General features: G+C 43.1%; 1 protein-coding gene across 8 annotated transcripts in view; it reads right to left on the bottom strand.

Moving 5' to 3' along the window:
* UNC13B (unc-13 homolog B) overlaps positions 1-21583 on the bottom strand; it is a 237284-nt gene that overhangs the window by 48190 nt on the left and 167511 nt on the right. The window contains exons 1-2 of one of the 8 annotated variants that reach the window (XM_039474775.2): positions 14764-21138; positions 3499-6000 (exon numbers count right to left, since the gene is read on the bottom strand). The exons of 5 other annotated variants lie outside the window; for them this stretch is intronic. In XM_039474775.2, the coding sequence (XP_039330709.1) occupies positions 3499-5767 (2269 nt within the window). In that variant the 5' untranslated portion in view covers positions 5768-6000; positions 14764-21138. Of the gene's footprint in view, positions 1-3498; positions 21139-21583 lie in introns of those variants that run through there. 2 more of the 8 variants (XM_074395015.1, XM_074395016.1) reach the window with 2 other exon arrangements.

The following is a 21583-nucleotide window of genomic DNA, read 5'->3' as shown; positions in this document are numbered from 1 at the left end:
TAGAACCCTCATATGCTATGGGTGGGAATGTAAATAGTACAGTGACTTTGGAAAACAGTCTGGCAGTTCCTCAAATGGTAAACAGAATGACCACATGACCCAGCAACTTTACTTCTAAGTAAATGCCCAAGAGGAAAATATATTTCCATACAAAAACTTGCATACAAATGTTCATAGCAGCATTATTCATAATAGGCAAGAAGTGGTAAAAATAACTCGAATGTCCACCAACTGATGGATTAAAAAAATGTCCATCAATAAATATTGTTCAGCCAGGAAAAAAATGAAGTACTGATACATGCTACAACATCCTTAAAAACATTATGCCGGGCCAGGAGTGGTAGCTCACGCCTGAAATTCCAGCACTTTGGGAGGCCAAGGTGGGAGGATGACAAGGTCAAGAGATTGAAACCATATGGCCAACATGGTGAAACCCCGTCTCTACTAAAAATACAAAAATTAGGTGGGTGTGGTGGTGCACACCTGTAGTCCCAGCTACTTGGGGAGGCTAAGGCAGGAGAATCGCTTGAACCCAGGAGGAGAAGTTTTCCATTTATGCGAAATGTCCGTAATAGGCAAATTCATAGAAACAGGAAGTAAATTAGTGGTTGCCAGAGGCTGGGGGCAAAGAATTGGGGAGTGGCTGCCAATGGGTAAGAAGTTTCTTATGGGGTGATGGAAATGTTCTGAAATTAGATAGTGGTGATGGCTGCATTAACTATGAATATACTAAAAACCATTCAATTCTATGCCTTTTAAGGGGCTTTAAGGTGAATTTTATGGCATATGAATTATAACTCAATAAGGCTGTTATAATAAAAAGAGGGAAGTGATCATCAACTGTATTAAATTGCTGATCTATAAAAGGAAGACTGAAAATGAACTATTAGTTTGGCAATATGGCAGGCATTGAATGGCCTTGATCAAAGCTATTTTGGTGGAGTGATAGGAATAAAAGAAGTGAATTTTATACAGTACATATGAAAGTACTTAAAACAATACCTGGCACATACCAAGAAAAAAAAAGATGAAAACTAACTCAAATTAATCATAAGCTACAACTAGTAAGCATAGGCCCTAAAGATCCCAAGCAGAACAGTAAAGAAAGCAGAGTTTTCAAATGCTTCCTTATGCTGGTAGCCTCTGTGATACTGAATCAGCTTACTGGGTTAGGGGACTGCCCCAGTGAAGTCTATGTTGGTGAGAGTCTGGCCTAAGTGCTTGTCCTGCTCTATGCAAGGGGGTGCTGGAGCATCCTGTCTATGATTCGTTCTGCAGCCCTCAGGCCAGACTAAATCTTGGATAGGACCCAAAAATGTGGCTTGCTTTCTTATTGGTGCTTTAGAAAATCTCCTTCTATTCATCAAAACTGCTGCTGCTACCACCTGCCTACCATGGCGCCACAAGTTTCTGCACTGCCTAGAAGGATGTAACCCAGAAAGGAAACTTTGCAAGCTGAAGAGTAAGACACAAGTGTCCTCATCATTGTTGCTCATGCTAACATCAGCTCCCACCAATATTTAAAGAAGTATTGCTTTGATATTTGCTGTTTCTACTGTTGCTGCACTGAAATAATTTCTCAGCACCTGGGAGGAAGGAAAACAGGTTGCAAAGTTATGAAGAGAGAGAGAGAAATCCCTTACAGCTTAGGAATTACTGCCTCAGAAAGTTTCCTGGAAGAGGTGATGTATGTTGAAGAATAAGTAAATTCTATTAGGTTGAAATGGTAAACATAGCATTTTACGTTAGAAGGAAACATGTATGTAATAATATACTAAGAATAAAAGGTCCAAGGCAAATTTGTATGACAGCAAAACTTCCTTTTGAAAGACTTACGGTGGGACAATGGGAGATAAGGTTGGAAATGTAAACTGGAGACCAATTCTAGTGACCATGAATGCAAAGTGAAGGAATTTAGACTCTTTTTATAAGCTCTAAGAAGCAGCACTAGGGATACTTGAAATTTTCATTTTTTAAATGTAACTTTATGGCTTAGTATTATATTCATATGATTCAAATTCTAAAAATTAAAAGGCACACAGAGAAAAATCTCCCTCCCATTCCATTAGTTTTTTCACCTAATAGCTTTCCCCATGGGCAACAATGTATTCATTTCTTATGTATCTTTCATTAGATATTCTATACATATACAAGCAGACACTATGAGTGTGTGTATTGTATTCTTTCCCTCTTTTTATACAAATGAAAGCATCTTACACATAGCACTCTGCACTTTGCTTTTTTTGCATGTCAATATAACTTAGATAACTTTCCATTTAAGTAAAGAGCTACCTCATTCTTTTTGTAGCTACACAGTACTATATCCCATTGTTTGGACGTGCCAATAATTTATTTAGCCAGTATTTCCTGATGAATGTTTAGGTTATTTTTAATCTTTGCTATTAAAAGCAATGCTTCAAAAATAGCCTTGTCCATATGTCACTTCCACACACATGTGAAAATGTGTCTGCAGGATACATTCCTGTAAGTGGTGTTGAGGACTTAAAGGGTAAATATATTTGTAATTTTGATAAATTTTGCCAATTACCTTCCTTACAGATTATGCCAGTTTATACTCCCATCCCACCAGCAATGTACAAGTGCATGTTCCCTCACACCTTTGCTAACACAATATGCTTCATCATTTAGATGTTGCCTTAGGAAAATTAATCAGGTTATATGCATAAGAGGACAACCCAATTTAAATTTAAAACTGGATGAATATAGCATATGCTCTTTGGATAAATTTAATTTTGATTGGGAGAAGTAATTTTAAAGCTACATATCTCCATACTGCCTAGAAAAATGTTCTCGCACTTCTTATAGTCAAAAAACATTCCATTTGCCAGCTCTCAGGTGAGCAGCTTTTAGGGGGAGATGGAAGAAAGGGAATATGGCATGTGGAGGGGCAGCGGTGGGCTCTAGGGGTGGGTCAGCACTGTAAGCAGCTCCTGGATGTCCCAAATCAGAAATAAGGTTCTGTGTCAGCAAGTCAGATACTAGGAAGAGACAGGTTGGAGTAGGGGAAATTCCCACAAGACCGTATAAGATAGAGAAGCCTCATCGCTACTGCGGAAATGTCAATCTTGGCTCAGCAAAAAACCCATGGAGAAGACAGCCCTTCTAGTGCCTGTAGGCAGTATGTCTCATGCCCAGCTCCTGCCTCTCACTCCCACCCCTTCTTTACATCTGATATCCTAAAAGTTCTGCAGTTGCAAACTTTCCGCTCTAGATGTTCCTCCCTCTTTTGAACACTATAGCACCCCAACAAGAGATTAGAAGCTCCTTAAGAACAGCTTCTTCTTGCTTGAGAACCATTTTTCACTCCAATTCCCACAGGATTAGCTTAAGCTCTCTACTTGAGTAATTTAGCCTGATTCAAGCTACGGACCTCCCCCATCACCTTATGAAACTCGCCACCACGCCAGGTCTCATGCTGGCCACATGGAGGCCATACCTTAGCCAGCTGGGACCCTGTTAAATAGAGACTCAGAATACCTGAGTGTATGTCTTCTACTGAGAGATGGCTTGCCTTCTGTACTAGCTTGTGCAAAAGTTTTTTCTGCCTTAGTCTTTTCTCTCTTAGAACAGTCTTAAAATTGTTGATGCACTTGTTGAGATAAATGGTCTCTGTACACACTTGGTCTAGGCTTACTCTGCCCTGCTTGGGAGATTCAGGCCTGGAACAAGTCTCACTTCCCAGACACGGAGCCAGAGCAAAACTTGGCAATGAGTTATTAGAAGCAAGAGAGAAGTTGCTTGGACCTTGAGGGGTTTGCTCTCCCTGTGTGGAGATGCCAACTCCACCAGAGACCACACTGAGCAAGCTTTCACTCCCCTGACTCCCAGGGCTCTCCAGTGAGCAATCCCGGGCACCCCCTGAACTCACTGTCCCAAGAAGTTGATCACTGTTCTCTGACTGGGAACCACTCTCATTGCTTTCCAGGTCTTCAGGAGTGATGGACCCACTGTTCTCCAGCTTCTGAAACACCCCCTGCAGAGCCGAACGAAAGTGGTGAATTGCTCGGCCCAGTTTACTTGTATAAAACTTGATTTCCACATCCTCATCCTCCTGAGAGCCATCCAGAACACAAGAGGACTTGTCAAAGACATCCTTGAGGACCTGAGCAGCACATTCCTCCTCTTCATTCAGGTCAATATGAACCAAGTCACTGAAAGTCTCAGGTCCTATGATAATCTCCTCCATCATGCTGTCGCAGCTCAGAGCTGCAAGCCTTCTGGACTTGTCTGCCAAAAGGTCCTCTAGTTGCTTTGAGCTCAGAATATTGAGCCCGGCCTCACAGCCTGGGAGCTTGTCCTCTGAATTTATTTTCTCTGTCTTCAGCAACCCGGACAGTGACAGGCAGCTGCAGGCCTCACTTTTATCACGGCAGTCATTTTCTGGTTTTCCTACTTTACATGCTTCATGGTTTTGGCTACACTGTTTTAAAAACTGGGACTTCCCAGAATCCTCCTCTTTTGAGATTAGTACTAGGGCAGGTTCCTCAGAACCTAGAGAAGCCTCTTTCCTTGCTAGTTCACCACAGCTGCCACCAATAACTTGAGATGTTCTTGATGTTTGTTTTATTTCATCCCCTAACTTGGGCACATCACTTTCCTTTGATAAATTGTTCTTGAGTAGAAAGCGAGGGCCTTGCTGCTCAGCGGACTGGTGTTCTCTATGTTGATCCTGAGCCTTCATCTGATATGTTCCTGTTATAGGTCCCCTGTCCCCTGTTTCCATCTGAAGAACTGGTTCATCCTGGTTTAAAGAAGTCCAGCTATGATCCTGATGTTGTTGAAAAAATGATATGGACTCCTTTTGGGGATTCTTATAACCCTGTGGGCAGCTTGGTTCTTCTCTGGTGGCAATTCGAACTCCCACATTCTGCAAGAGGATAGATTTCTGCAAGATGAAATCCCTATGCTCTAGATGAGCAAGCTTCACAACAGTGGGTCTAGGGGCAGGGGATGTGCCTGCCCTGTAAGCCTTTCTGATGTACCTGTTGCACTGCACACCATTAACACAAAGGTGCTTGGCTAGAAAGCTTTCCACCAGTTCCATAGTATTTTCTCCATCTTGTTCAGGAAGTCCATACAAATACAGAATGGCTTCCTCACTGGGTCTGTCCACGTGGGGTTCCTGGGCCTTTCCCCCCACACACACGTTGGCTAAGGAACTGCTGCTCACCTGTAAGCCTTCTATTTCACTCAGTACTGAATCTACACAGCTAGAGACTTCATCCACGGAGCCCCGGACTTGGCTCAAGTGTTGCCGCAGCTCAGCAATCTCAGTCTGGAGACGGCTGATGCCTTGCAGCTCTCTGACGATGTATTCTACTACATCCCCCAAAGGCTCCCGCTGTTCATGGCTATAGCCTTGGCCATGGCCTCTGGACAAAAGGGTCTTGGCTTGGTTCCTCTCTGAGGGCTCTTGACAGCTTGTGATAATGCTGATAGATGAGGGATCCTGAGAACCAGGCTCTGAAACATAGGCAGTGGAGCCCAGAGGAAGCTGGCTGTTGGTCTGCTGCCCAAAGCTGCAAAGCTGGGCCAGGTCCCCATCTCTATCTCCACCAATGGCTAAGGCTGCTGACCCACAGCAAGCGGGCTGGGAGTTGTCCTCTGGTAAGGATCCAGCAGGGCTGGAGGACTTGCTCTTGGTGCTACACATGGTCTCTGCCTTAGCCTTATCTGGGGAAAGCCTGGAGGAGGATCCCAAGGTAACCATGATTTCTTCCTCTGACTCTTGCAACAATCGCTTCATTTTCTCCCTCAGGGTCTAAGGGTTTCTCTGCTTCTTCCTCTTATTTCTGGTCAGGATGCTTAATAGAGATTACCTTGGAAGGCAACAGCCTGTCCTGCTCTTTTCAGTTTGTTTCTAGCAATTATTGCTGGCTGACGCTTTGGGCTTAGCCCACAGTGCTGCCTGGAATGGCCCCATGTGTGGCCTCCAAACCTGGTATATGCCCCTGGATCCTGGCTTGATTTATTCTGTAGCTAGTGAAAAAGGAAAATAGTGCACTCAGGTCAGAAAATAGAAGGATGATTTTAATTTGAATCAAGTTGTCAAGCAGGAATAAAAATATTATTTCCTAAGGTTACAGGAATCAACCCTGACCTGCCTCCCAATCCCAAACTTAAAGGCTATGGGCAGTCAGTTCTTTCTCATTAGCTTCCCATTAGAGTATCAATGTAAAATTAAATAAAATCCTTGTGTTCTGGGCCAGTATCCAAAGTCATAGGTATTGAGACAAGCTGCTGGGAGGTAGATGAGGTAAGGTCAGTGAACAACTCCTTATTTGAACTTTCACAGAATTTAGTACTAGGAATCTGGCTCAGGAATGACAAACACATGCTTAACCACCAAGGCTCAAATCACATACACAGTGAAAGACAAGACATGGAATGTTTCCTTCTTTCTTTTCCAGTTTGTTGTTTTGGTGAAGACTCTACTTACCAAAAGTTTACCCCTGCCTGTGTTTGTAGCACAAAGTATTTTCTGTTTGTTGAGTGATGGCAACTATTCACTTGGAAAAAGGACCATGGCAAGTATTTAAGCTTAGAGGAAAAAATATTTCCTTACCTAACTCTAGAATAAAGTGGTACAGTATGCACACAGTCACTGTTCAGACGTAGGTGGCATTTAGCATGTTTAAATCTAGAAAGGCAGGTAGCCAAAGACACATGTCTCATGAACTCACAACTGCAGAGGAGGGAGGTTTAGGCTTAGCTTGGTGCTCCTGAGCTCCACTTAACAATCTCTAAGGCTTGGTGCAGCTAATCAATATCTGGGTTTGGCTTTCCTGGCCCATAGAGGATCTTTCAGAGCACCACAATAAGTGATTGTGCAGCATAATCTACTGCGTAGTATTAATAACAAAGGGTTGCTCTAACCCTCTGCCTGGCCTAGAGAGGGTATTACATGGACACGTGGGGGAGGGTTACTTCACAGAGGGCTCCAGGGTGCTTTAATGTTCTCCCCTAAGGCAAAGACAGACTTGCCACCAGTCTAGTCCCTACACCCTAAGCTATTGGTGACTGCGCTGCAGAGGCAGAGATGACAATTACCTTGTATGGAGTGAGAATACATTCCCTTTTTACCAAGAATGGCAGAGTGCATGCAAGGAGCAGAGTGGAAAGTACAAGGGGGAAAGCAGAGACCTAGGAGGCATGTGGGACAACTAATACTCCAGTTCTGCTAGGTCTCCCTGGGACGGGTAAGATGGATTGGTGGGAGTCATGTTATCTTTCATGTTCTTTGACCAGAGATGCTTTCCCCATTTTCTAGATTTGATGGAGATTTCTAAATCTTCTAAACCCTGCCTCCTTTTATTTTCCCAGCACTCAAGTTAATCCTAAAAGGAAGAAAATGCCTTAAAGAATATAGGCAGACTGCTCTCATGGGAGCCCATTTTCAGGAAAGGCCACCACCTACATCTAGTCTGTGGGCCTGGAATTTAAAAGCACTGTGCTTCCCCAGACTAGGAGGAACCAGAAGGGTGAGTCAGAGGACTTGGGATAAAGATGAAGCTGACTCTTTTTACTAGAAATAACTAGGCCAACAACCAAAAGACAGAAACTGCATGAATTCCCACTTCACATCTCCCCTCTTCTTTCCAGTTTATCTGACAACTCTAATTCACTGAGGAATTCCTCATCTAAGAATCCTATCCATCCTGTGAGGCATTACTGCTTCACCTCAAGGCCTCATGCGGACAGGACCAGCCACACCCCTAATCTGGCCAACTCAGTCTAGCCTGCCAGGATGCACTATGTGCACAACCAGAATTTCTGGGTCTTGGGCTTGGGTGCACAGCTGCCTAGGTAGACCATGCTCCCAAGTCTAGCAGATGTCAAATTCGTCCTTCTTTCTTCCCACAAGGACAAAATCTGACTTTCCAAAGATACTCTTTTTTTTTTCCCTCTCCAACCATGCAGGGATTTGGTATCCCTGATTTGGTCTTGGTATTAGCCCTGAATGATGTCCCTGGCTCTACAAGGGCTGGAGCTGCCAAGTGGCCTTTCAAGTTTGTCTTTAAAAGAGAAGGATTACTTAGTAAACCAAGATGGAAGCTCTGGGTATGACCACATTAAGCCATGAGCAAGTGCTACTGGACTGATATCAGGATACTTAAGTTTGGGTCTTCTTCCACCAGTGACCTTGGATTAAACACTTGACCTCTTTGTGAATTAGTTTCCCCATCTGTAAAGTGGGGAATATAAATACAGGTATGTTATCATATAAAGCTAAAATGAGAGCTCCGTACTTAGTAGACTGTAAAGGTTACTAAGTTGTGTTGTCATTGCTTCTGACGTGGCAAGTCCCTGAGTCAACAAACTAGGGAAACCAGTATCTAAAGCAAGCATCCAAACACCTAAATGGCACAATTTGAGTGAGCCATGACTTTTGCTTCTGCCCTAGGCTCTTACCTTTCCCAGTCCCTTTTAATGATCTGCAACAGTGCCTGGAATCCTATGAGTGTCACCCTTTAAGTTAGTCCTGTTTTCTCCTAGAAGTTTTCTTTTTAAGGTAAGGAGAAGGAGGAGTAAATCATTCAGTTCCCAACACCTCATTCAAGTGTCAGGAGGCCTGCCATCATCCTCTCAGACAGCCTGAAAGCATGAGGAAAGGACAAATGGCTGTAAGAGCCAAGTTTTATCTTTCCAATGATGGTAAGGCCCAGAATTCACTGCCAGATCTCCTAAGGCCAGCCTCACTTTGTTCCAGATAAGGCAGTTTGTCAGGAACAAAAATGAAGCTGACTCCCTTGCCACTGCTTCAGTGCAGTCCAGGCTAACCTGGGGCCTACCTGCTTCTGCCCCTCAGATCAATACTCCAGACATACTTGACCTCATTTCCTGGACAGTCTTATAAGGTATTCCCTCCCAAACTGTAGTGCTTACAACATCGGCTGGCCAGCCACACAGGGGCAAATGGCTTAGCCACTGGGTTCAGAGTCCTTTCCTGTGGCCTCCTTAAGACTGAAGGCAGAGCTGCCTGGTTCCCCATGTTACTGACAAAGAGGAAATTTCCAACTAGAGCTGCCATAGCAACTTCTCCCAATCTCAAACAAAGATACTTGCTTCCATATTAAACAAACAAAATCCTCCAAACCTTCTGAGTTGGCAGCCACTGCCCTGGGATAAACTCTGAACTCAAGAATCTCTTCTGGTGATAGAGAAGAGGCACCAAACTCAGTCATCAATTCTTGTGGTTTGAAGCAGAGGACAAAGTTTGACGTGATGCTCAGAGGACCAGCCAGTCACTGTGCTGAGCTCAGTAGAATATTAGAAGACAGAATGGGCTGAAAGGGCAACCCTCAGGGACAGAAGGCCCAATTCACTTCCTTCCTAACCTCTCTTTGCTACTACTGTCCACAGAAATGAAATGACAGGGGCCAAACTGTAAGAAAGACCATTTGATCTCCAAGTCAGTTTAACAGAATGAGTACTTACTTATTATGTGTGCCAGGCACTAAGTGCCAGGGATATAAGATGTAGTCCCTGCTCTCTAATATATTAAGATTTGGAGAGAAAGGTATCTATAGATAGATAGACAGACAGATAGATAGGTAGATAATCACAATATAAAGTGATACATATTATAATAAAAGTTTTAATAAAAAGTAAGCATTTAGCTGGGCACAGTGGCTCATGCCTACAATCACAACATTTTGGGAGGCTGAAGCAGGAGAATCCCTTGCACCTAGGAGTTAGAGACCAGCATGGGCAACATAGGGAGATCCCCGTCTCTACAAAAAATAAACAATTAGCAGGCATGGTGGCATGTGCCTGTGGTCCCAGCTGCTTGGGAGGCTGAAGTGGGAGGACTGCTTGAGCACATGAGGTTGAGGCTGCACTCCAGCTTGGGCGACAGAACAAGACCCTGTCTCAAATAATAATAATAGCAAGAAAAGAAAAAAATGAAAAAGAAAGTAAGCATTTAATTCAGGGTTGGGAATGGAAAGGAGGTGAGAGGCCCAGCAAAATGAGGCAAACAAGGCCACAGAAAAGTAGTGTTTGAGCTGGGATGGGGTAAGTAGACTTTGGAGTCCACCTAGCCTTGGAGTTTCCTTCAAAGTGCCAAATGTTATCACTCTGGCCTACCTTGTTGGCCTATTGACTCTGGTCAACTCTCCAAATTTCATACACACACATTCCGAAAAGACCATACCTCTCTGTGCTCTTTTCCTAAGGAATGCTGGGGAAAATAAGGTAGCCCTTTCAAGGAATATCTGCATTTGAAAAGGGAGCACATCAAAACAAAATGAATTATCAAAAAGATTACAGTTTTAATGATGTAAAGCTAAGAATTACTGCAGGGAGTAGACTGCTTAAACTACATTGCACTAGCACCAGCCTAACAACAAAAAAGACAAAAGAAAACACCTCAGTTTTTTGAAATCGCTGATTCTTTTATCCCTCTCTCTGACTTGTCAAATAAAAGTGATCAGGAATGTAACTATACCTTGTAAAAATTGCTTCTGACCCAAATCTGGCTTGGAGGAAACAACCAAGGGATCTCTGGGAATAGGCCAGGACTTGATGTACATATATCAAGCAGCTTCCCACTTTGTGTGAAACAATCCCAGCAAAAGAAATCCAAGAGCTCTGAGCCCCGCAACAGAGAACAGAGCATTTCTGGGCCATATATCAATTATGCTATATGGCTAATATGGGTTAAGAGGAATGGATTTCTAGGGCCACAGCAAGTATGGGAATTCTCAGGATGTTAATCATCAAAAGGATCAGGGCACAAGATATAGCAAGTGAGATTAGCCAAAGAGAATGGGAAATGCCCTAGATCAAAGGCTTAGCAAGGTCCCAGTACTGCAGTTCTTAGGACTTGCCACCCCTCCTCACCAGCATTAAGAGCAGCCCCATTTATAGGCCAGAAGCTAGACATATACAACGGAAAGAATTCAAGCCTCTATATCCAAGAAGGGAGATATACAGTTAAGAGACAGTGGCATGAGGGAGGAGGACCTATCCTTCAGAGGGTGGGCATATCAATACCTCATAATGGAGACTGAATGCCAGACAGGATTCTGTGCCCTGCCCAGGACTCCCTTTCAGCAGTAGCAAGGTTTATTATAACAAATAAATAATAAACCATACAACAAATAAAATTACACTTAGAATCTAACTCAAGACAAAGACTCTTCTTTGACCAAACATGAGTCAGCCTCCTCTGAGTCCTCTTTCTGAGTAGGCCCCTGATACTGGCCTGCTTAGTCCAGTTTTATCAAGAATACAGCTGGGTCATTTTAGGGAAAATTCCCCACCTTTGATTTCTTATCAGATTCTTCATCTTTCACCCTTAGTATCTGTCTATGCTTGATAGCTGACCACATTTCTTATCCCCTACCCGATATCTTACCAACCTGGCCTGCCTTCAGCAAAAATCCTATCACATAAGTTTAGCCAAAATCCCCTTTGATATTTCATCTTAGTAATTTTCTTCTTCTTCTTCTTTTTTTTTTTTTTTGACATGGAGTTTCACTCTTGTTACCCAGGCTGGAATGCAATGGCACGATCTCGGCTCACCGCAACCTCCATCTCCTGGGTTCAAGCAATTCTCCTGCCTCAGCCTCCTGAGTAGCTGGGACTACAGATGTGCGCCACCATGCCCAGCTAACTTTTGTATTTTTAGTAGAGACGGGGTTTCACCATGTTGACCAGGATGGTCTCGATCTCTCGATCTTGTTATCCACCCATCTCGGCCTCCCAAAGTGCTGGGATTATAGGCGTGAGCCACCGCGCCCGGCCTCATCTTAGTAATTTTCATCCACTGATTCCCACCCTGCTCCTTGGCTAAATTCCCACTTTTCCTTATATATGGAGTTGAGCTCAATTGTTCACCCCTAATACAAAAACCTGTTGTTGTTGTCCCCCCACATAAAGTCTGTCTTACCATCTTTAATAAGCATCAAAATAATCTTTTGTTTGACACATGCCCTCTTTTCCCTTACTACTTCTTACTCTTGTGAGTAGACTGAAAAAGACATGAGAGTAGGAGACTCTACTCATTGAACACCCCGCCACAAAAACACCCCATCTCTATCCTCTTACTCTACTATTTCCTTCATAGAACTTATTCCCATCTGATAATATATTTATTTGCTTGCTCATTATCTATCTGCCTCCCCAACGTCTGCATCCTGAAACATGAGCAGGGACTCTGTCTTGTTCATAACTTTATCCTCAGCACCTAAAATGGTACCTGTGCTCAAAAACAAAACAAAAAAAATCCCAAAACCAACCCTGTCATTGAATAAAAGGAACCTGTCATTGAAAAAAGGGAATCTTTAGAGGATATCTAGGTCTGGAATCTCACACTACATTGTGATCTAGGCTATGTAGGAGTATGGAGTACGGAGTACGTAGTTTTATCATCACAGTGCTTTTCTAAATTTTGAATTTGAAAGTCTTTAGGTAGGGCAGGTACTCTAGCTTCTCAAAAGCCTTACTACCCTTGACCTAGAATGAGACCCTTGTTGTTAATCTGCATTGCTGTGGCATACGACTAGATGGGAGGCTCCTACTCAAAGACCCACAGTGGGTGTGAACTCCATTACATTGGCTGTCCCTTGTTTGTTTCTGAATTCCCAATGCCTAGAGCAGGGTATTACTATGCCTGACACACAGTGAGAATTCATTGCCATGGAAAGAATAAATGAATTGATGGCAGAGCTGAATTAGAATCCAGGTCTCCGAATTTTCTCATCCACTTCTATTTCCATGACAACATGCTGCACTTGAGTTCTAGGTTTCCCTCTAGATTGATGGCTTACAATCCTCTTTCATTGTAAAACGAAGGTGGAAATCTTTCCCAAGTTGTACTTAAAATTCTCTAGGAACTCACTCAGGACCAAAAAAAGAGAAAAAAAGAGGGTGGGGTATGGCAGCACTAGCCTCTGCCAGACTGTCAATTAGCTGGTATCTCTCCAGTGGATCAGACTGGCAGGGAGAGGCCCTGCCATTGTTCCTGTTATCTCAGGGATGCTATGACAGGGCTCCTATCCCCCACCCCAAGTTGGAAAAGCTGCCCTGATCCTTGTGCTAGTGATGGGCGGGTCTAGAGTGGCACTGTCTAACAGAAACATAATGTAAACCATATGTGTCATTTTAAAATTTCTAGTAACTACATAAGAAAAAAAACAGGTGAAATTAATTTTAATATATATCTAACCCAATAGCCAAAATATTATCTTAACATGTAATCAATATAAAACATTATTAATCATATATTTACATATTTGTCCTATACTAAGTTCTTGAAATCTGGTATGTATCTTATGCTTAGAATGCATCTCAAATTAGACTAGCCACACTTCAAGTACTCAGCAGTCACATGTGGCCAGTAGCTAACATAGTAGACAGCAGGGGTCTAGAAGTCTGGGGTGGGAAATAGTCTGGAGAGCCTTCCAAAACTGGCAGTAGAAGCTCACTGCAAAAGGCACACTGTCACCCCAGAGGACGTTCACTCATCTTTTCACCTGTTCACTTTGATCTTAGCTGGAAGCAGCCCATTTCCATTTTGTGTGAGGTTCAATCCTCCTCAAGCCTACAAAGAACAAAGTATCAAGGCCCTAATCTGCAGAAGATGAGATCCTTTCTCCCTCTCAACCTGACCCTTTCATGGTACCCTGCTTCTTTCCAATACTCTGGAGAAAACCACAGGATAAACCTGGTTACTTCAACAGATGTTTCCCCTTCACATGGAAGGCTTAGAAATCTCTCACAGATAAGAACATAATTTCAATGCAGCTAAATCAAAAGCATGCTATCCTACACAACTCATACTAGAGGGACACATAGTAGTAAGAGATTATATTTGTTTAGAATGTTCAGTTTATATGATTCCTATTTTATCATCACAATAACCCTGTGAGGCAGGAGGGTTGTTGTGATTGTTCTGATTATACTGATTTCATAGATAAGAAAAATGAAGCTCAGAGAGGCTAAATGACTTGACCAAGGTCACTGAGTATAGCTAGGATTTAAAAGTGAGTCTTCAGTCTGCAAAGTTAGTGCTCTTTCATCATATATGCAAGACACAAGTGGACAGATTGTCTAATGTGCATGTGTACATACGTTCAAGACTGAGAAAACTCAAGATGACTTTTCTGTTTACATGGCACATACACACATGAAAGGGAAGAATTAATACATTAGGATGGTGGTTTTTCTCTTTCTCTCTGGCTCTCTCACACACACACACAGGAAGAATGAAAAAGATACGGAATATTTCAAGAACAGAAAGGTTACTTGAGTACATGCATAAACACAGGAGATGAAAGGATGGATTATATACGTATGTACAAGTAGGGAGAGATTAATTTTGCATATTCATATATGCAAGCTGAATGAATGAGTTGTCTGTACATGTGCGCATGCAGGAGAGGAATGGACAGGTTATTTATTCATAAACACATACGGACACATCAAAAAGGAGAAACAGATTATTTGTACATGAGTATGCACACATTCAGAGGGTAGCTGGATTATCTATATACATATAGGAAAGTACCAAGGAGAAATGGATGGTCAGATTATTAGCACACAAACACAGGTACATGAAGATTCTACCCCAGTGCCGAGTATGCTACTTTTCACTCATTATAATGACCCCCCTCACCAGCAAGTTGACTCAAGCAGTTATGTAATTAATGTAGCTGCTCCATATTCCACCCACAAATGCTTTGCTTTTGTCCCTGCTTGTCATTCAGTCAGTCATACACACTCGGTACCACTTACCTTGCTGCTGCAACCAAAATAAGGTTTAAGAAAATGAAAAAACAACAACAACAACAACAAATGAAACACATTAAAACCATGAACTCTCAAGTTTTAGAATGCAAATGCTGTCTTTAAGAGGAAATCCATCCAGGAGCACTCCTTGATTTGACAGAGAAGCCAAAGGACGAACTTTCTGAGCCAAAGCACCGCTGCTTGCCCAACCGACAAACAGAGCCAAGGAGCTATTATTCTCAGTTGCACCCAGCTGGCTGGCTCCACGGTACAAAGTTGATGATAGAAACAATGCCCAGCAGAAAAATCCCCTCAGTGAAGGGCTGGGCAGGAGTCTCAGTGGCTGCAAACATAGAAATCTAATCTGGTCCACACCTCTCTGGAGAGGGGAATTCTGAGATCAGCCTGCTTGAAGCAACAGCAGCCAAACTTCAACTGGATGTAAAATTCTAACTCAATCGATTCCAGGCTTTAAGACTGAGGCAGAAAGCAGGGCAGCTCCTGCTCCTGCTGCTGCTCCTCCTCCTCTCCAGCTGCTTCCTGCCTGCAACCTCCCATAGGGCACCAGCCCTCCTCACACGTTCCTGGCGCACACACCCCCTTCCTAGCACACTCACGCACACACAACCCTTGCCAGCAAGCTCACTCACACACCCTTGGTGAGTGTCTCTCCCTTTTGCTAAATATAGATCTTACTCTCTCCCCTCCTCCACTTCCTTCCCTCGTTCTTCTCCTCCCTCCTTTCTTTCCCCTATCTACCTCTCTCATATCTAGGCTACAGGATATAAACAGACATAGATGGAGACCTATACTTTCAGGAGATTCTAGTCTCAGAGGGAAGCCAGAACACAGCATTCTACCCATGGAATTGCTGGAGCACAATACAAAGGGAGTCTTCTCTTCCACTGAGACAAGCTCTAGGTTGGCTGGTTGGTTTCGTGTGTATATAATCTGTTGCCAGCATTTGGCAAAACTGAAGGATGGGTACAATGATCAAGTGCAGTTAAAATCAAACAGTGCCACATTCTTGGAGTAGACATCTAGTCCAGTTCTTACTGAACAGCCACCAGAAGAGAATCAACTGGAAAACAAGAACTCCCTCAGGCTATGCCAAAGCAACAACCAGGGAGAATGAGGGAAAGTTAGGTGAGCTGAAATTAACCGTGTACTGAAGAAGTCTAGACCAAGGTTGGTTTTGGAATCCAGAATTAGGAACGAAGTAACCTAAAATGATACCACAATGACCAAAAAGCTGTCTAAGGTTCAGGCCCTTTTTATGACCCCAAATTTCATAACCCTTCTTTGTCATTGGATGCCCTATCTCCCTGGAGACTTGCTAGCCAGGTGGCTCTCATGTGACCCTAATTACTAATAATTCAACAATCTTCTAGTTAGGACTCACTGGGAAATTGAATGTCCTGATCTTCAAAGAACACTCAAGTTGTTCACTGCAACATAATATCTGAGCACAAGCCAGGACCCTTTGAAGTTCTGGAGCATAAAATGCCAAATACATGAAACATGATATCCCCTTTCTACTCAGTCAGTAACAATCCAGTGAACTCATTTCTTTTCTACCTCCCCTGAGCTTGATCTAACGAGAAAAGGCCCTTCTCCTCCTTCGGCCAACAGTAAGTGGGCAAGAGCCAGCATGCCCAAATCAGGCTTTCAAACCTTGTGACTTCTGCTGCCCTGCAACATTTCTCATGGCAATCCACAATAGAGTATGGCCTCTTTAGCCCACGTATCAGGTAGTCAGCCTATGGGGGCAATCCTAGGATCTGTCATTGCTGAACAGCCAGCCCTTTATGGTAGATAAAACAAGCTTTTAAATTAAGAATGATTTATTTGGCTTATCCAAGATCCTGAGAAGAAAGGGTTGATTTCAGAGCCAACATTTGCCTCCCTACTGCCTTCTTTCAATAACATTGCTTCCCCCTCAACCAAGGAAGAAAATTTAGATTCCAAGAGATGCTAAACAACCATTTCTTGGCCATCTACCTCATTATGCAGCTAACACTGACGGCAGAGCACATACCTCCTAACCTAGTTGGGAGCTGGCTAAATGACAGAAGAGATAAGGGCTGACAGCACAACTATAACCACATCTAAATACAGAGGAAAAAAATAACTTGAAAACTGTCAAATTTCTGTGGAAGTCACAGCCAATTTACTGTGGAGTTTCCCATCCTTCAGCCAGAAGAAGGAGGTAAAAGGTTTAAAACAAGAAATACAGGGAAGACTGATTACATCAGAAGTCCCTCCTCCAAATCTGCAGCCACTCATAAAGAGCCCAGATCAGTGGCTGTCATTATCAGGTCTGGTCTGGGCTTCCTAGGTTAAGGAGAAGCTCAAACTTTTAAGACTGGGAAAGATCCCCAGAGGTAGGACCCTGCTGAAAGAACCTACTTCTTCCTACTTCTTCCATTAACAAAGTGGCCCCACGGCCTGGCTAAGGTCACCAGATGGCATTCCTAAGGCTAACGGAACCCTGTCTTGTCACCCAAACACATCCAGCCCATTTTTCTAAGCAACTTGGGCTTTCCAGAAAAACAAAGGTTCAGATAGTATAAGACGTGGTTGGCACACGAGGCACAACAAATCTGCTAACTCTAGTTATAATCTTCAAATGTCACAGGAGAGTTTATATGGTTTTGACCACAAATTATCTTTGTATCTTTCCACCTTCCCATTTTCCAGCAAAAGCAACAAACAGAGTAAGTGGGGAGGTGGTAAACAGTCAGTGAAAGCTCTTCTAAAAGAGCTGTTCTACAGGGCCCACAGAGTGCCAGATACCACATGGCCAAAGGACATCAGGCCTCTTCAGGGGACTAGCTCTTTGGGACAAGCAGGCAATTTGTTTCCTGAGCTATATGAGCAACAATGCAGTCCTCTCATCACAGTGGATCTGGCCCTGGGGAAGGCTGAGCAGGCTGAAAGGATGCGGTGATTTTTAGAGGTAAGAAATAGCACAGCACCCACCTCAGTTGGGAAGCTTCCTCAAAGTAGGCTGCTCAAGAGCTAGCTGGGCAGAACTGGAAAAACAGATTGGGTTAAGAAGGAAAAGGCATTTATCCAGAAGCTGTGAAATGCTCTGAACAGACATTCTCAAGGTCTGGTTCCCGATTTAAATCCTTACAGGGATCTTTGCCTGGAGACAGATGAGTCAAGATGGAAATTCAATATGAGACACTGACACTCATGCAGAGTTGTGGGAAGGTTCAGACCTGCAGGAGCTCTAAAGGGGAGCCGAATGGGTAGGTTAGTCAGAAAACCACCTGGCGTACAAAATTCATCTTCAGCTAAAAAAACTGAGTGGTGTCAGAGGAATACTGGAGGAGGGCATCACCAATCACAATTCTCCCCACTCATACAAACCAGTCTAAGTCTCCCTGATGCAAGATACAACTGGTCTAGAAGCAAAGAATATGCCTGTTCCAAACCTGGGCTGCCTTTCAGGTGTCAATGCCAGAGATAGGCTGGGTCAGGACCAGCAGGTGCTCACCTTATTGTCCAGTATCAAAACCAAGGTACAAAGGATGGGTACGGCCAATGTCTGTCTCATGCAGGAGTCAGCTTGTGACTGTTTTCCTCCTCTACTGCTAAGCAAAGCCAGAAGCAATGTGAAGAGGCTGACATGTAGTCACACAGCTGGGATTTATTTCATGAGGAGGATGGTTTTTCTGGTGGCTAAGAAAAGTAATTTTCTCCCCTGTAGAATGATGCCCTCCCTACACCATGGAGAAACCATATGCAGCAGAGAATGATGGGCAACAGAAGGTAATCCTGCTCCTTCCCTGAGGAGCATGCCACCCTAGGGGAGTGACAAGCCTGGCAGAGATGTGCTGACTCTACTGATGTGCTAAGACATAGCTGCTTTATTACCTAATCATACCCGACAAGCTGCAAGGCAGGACCTAGGAGTCATAAATTGCTGACAAGTCTGTCTTACAATCAGGTCAAGGACCATTCCTGATTAGCAGAAACTTGAATATAAAAAGCTGATAAACTTCTTGGAACTGCCCAGCTAACCAGTTTAGGTTTTCAGCCTGTGCTTCCAAAGGCTATGGCCCCATATCTATTTCAGGACCAAATAGTTAATAATTCGTGATCATAAGAAACCTATTAGGTCTACTGCTCTCACACATAAACCTGATCAAAAGTCATAGCTCCCAGATTTAGGACTAATGCTCGTCCTAAACTAGTATCTGTTTATATATATCCCAGCCCAATCCACAGAGTGCAATGGCCCTGCCTCAATCTCCATACCCAAAGGAAACAAAAAGACCATGTACTGAGGATTTTCTGAAAGGAATCCAAAATTTGAAATTCTAAGGAAAAATGAACCTCTTGTACTAAGTGGAGACTAACTAGGTTAATATTGATCAAATATCCCCTCAGTTCTTTGTGGCTTGTTCTAAGATATATCTAAGAACAAGATATAGGGCAAATCCAAATCTGGAGAATTCTCTTGGCTTAGGCCCTTGTTTCTACAGTCTTGTGGAAATATGTCCCTAGGCAGCAGATGAGTCTCAAGTACATTGAGATTCAGTGAAGGGATCCCAAAGAGGTGGGTTTTTCCCTATAGGATTCTCCATATATTCAAAAATATCTGATATGAGGTACTGAGTTACAGGAAGGTAGCTAATGTACAAAAGGGAAAAGAAGACTTAATGGAGGCGTATCCTTCACAGGGCATCTCTGACAGTAACAGGGAAGCATGGTGGAAAGACAGGGAAGCACTCAACTAGGTAAGTCAGAAGAGAGAACTACAAGTTCAGAGCCCTAGGCTGCCAGCTCACCCAAATCAACCCCACACAAAGATGACTTCTCTGCTCAGATCACTGGAATCCACATATTCTAATTCTTAACCCAGTGAGAGAAGCTCCTGCAAAGCCCTTTGTACCTCTGCCATAATCTATTTTACCTTCTTATCTATCAATGTCTCCTTCTCTGCAATCTTTAGCCCAGGCTTATTTCTCACTGGAACTATTGCAAAATATTCATTCTCCCTAGTCTCCGTTCCTCCAGAACCACCTCCCACTCTCTCCTCTTTACCCTTGATCCATGATGCGCAATTTTCTAGGGGGATATTTCTACGATGTACATAAGTTTTTGTCACTTATTTTCTTAAAGTCATTCAGTGACTGTGCTCAAGAAAAAGTCCTAGTTCCTTACCATGTTAACAAAGTTCTTTCTTGACCTGCCCATGTCTAGAGGAATTTGGCTTCCCAATACCGTAACTTTAGTCAAAACAAACCCCTTGCACTCAGTGTACGATCTCATCCTTTCTGTTTTCAGATGGCCCTATCTAGAGTGCCATCAGAGAGTAAAGATCAGGATGGTGAGAAGGCAAAAATCTTTTCAAGTGCTTTGTCAGCAGATAAGACTTGTAACCAAACACGAAAAACGACTTTGGTGCCTGTTATGGGTTAAATTGCCTGAACGTCTGTGTCACTCCAAAATTCATGTTAAAATCCTGACCCCCAAGGCGATGGTATTAGGTGAGCCTCTGGGGGAGGTGAACAGATAATGAGGGCAGAGCCCTAATGAATGGGATCAGTGTCTTTATAAAAGAGGCCCACTGGAGTTATTTTGCCTCTTCCACCATGAAGACACAGTGAGAAGGTGCTGCCTGTGAACAAGAACATAGGCCCTCACCAGACACTGAATCTGCTGCTGCCTTGATCTTGAACTTCGAGCCTCTAGAAATCTGAGAAATACATTTCTACTATTTATAAATTACCCAGTTTATAGTATTTTGTTAAAGCAGCCCAAACAAACAAAGATAAATTATGTCCCCCACAAATTCAAATGTTAAAGTCCTAACCCCCAGTACCTCAGCATGTGACTTATTTGGAGATAGGGTCTTTAAAAGAGGCAATCACATTAAAATGAAGTCATTAGTGTGGGCCCTAATCCAATATGATGTAAAAAGGAGAAATGTAAACATAGAGCTACACAGAGGGGAGAATATGTGAAAAGAAACAGGGAGAAGATGGCCATCTACAAATCAATAAGGACTATAAAGATCCTTCCCTCACAGCCTTCAGCAGGAGTCAACCTCGCCAACACCTTAATTTTAGACTTCTAGCTTCCAGAACTGTGAGACAAGAAATTTCTCTTGTTTAAACCACCCAGTCTGTGGTACATTGTTATGGTAGCCCTAGCAAGCTAATATAGTACCTTTCAGAATTACTAATACAATTCCACATAAAAACATTTAACAAAGTTAATAAACGAACACCTCGTGCATCTGTAGTGCCAGCTACTTGGAAGGCTGAGGTGGGAGGATAAACTGAGCCCAGGGCATCAAGGCTGCACTGAACCATGATCACACCACCGCACTCCAGCATGGGTGACAGAGTGAGACCCTGTCTCAAAAATAAATAAATAAATAAACAAAAAACAAAAAATAAATGAACACCTATTTAGTAACAACATCTTGTTAACAGGCATAATGAAAAGATATGATCCTTGCCCTTAAGAAGTTCATAACCTGGCTGCGTGCAGTGGCTCATGCCTGTAATCCCAGCACTTTGGGAGACCAAGGCGGGTGAATCACAAGGTCAGGAGTTCAACACTAGCCTGGCCAACATGGTGAAACCCCATCTCCACTGAAAATACAAAAATTAGCTGGGCATGGTGGCGAGTGCCTGTAATCCCAGCTACTTGGGAGGCTGAAGCAGAGAACTGCTTGAACCCAGGAAGTGGAGATTGCAGTGAGCCGAGATTGTGCCACTGTACTCCAGCCTGGGCAACAGAACAAGACTCTGTCTCAAAAAAAAAAAAAAAAAAAAAAAAAAAAAAAAAAAAAACTGAAGAA

The sequence above is a fragment of the Saimiri boliviensis genome, chromosome 2 (assembly GCF_048565385.1).
Source record: "Saimiri boliviensis isolate mSaiBol1 chromosome 2, mSaiBol1.pri, whole genome shotgun sequence".
Classification (NCBI taxonomy): domain Eukaryota; kingdom Metazoa; phylum Chordata; class Mammalia; order Primates; family Cebidae; genus Saimiri; species Saimiri boliviensis.
The sequence above is the reverse complement of the archived record's forward strand: the minus strand, read 5'-3'. Positions and strand labels throughout refer to the sequence as shown.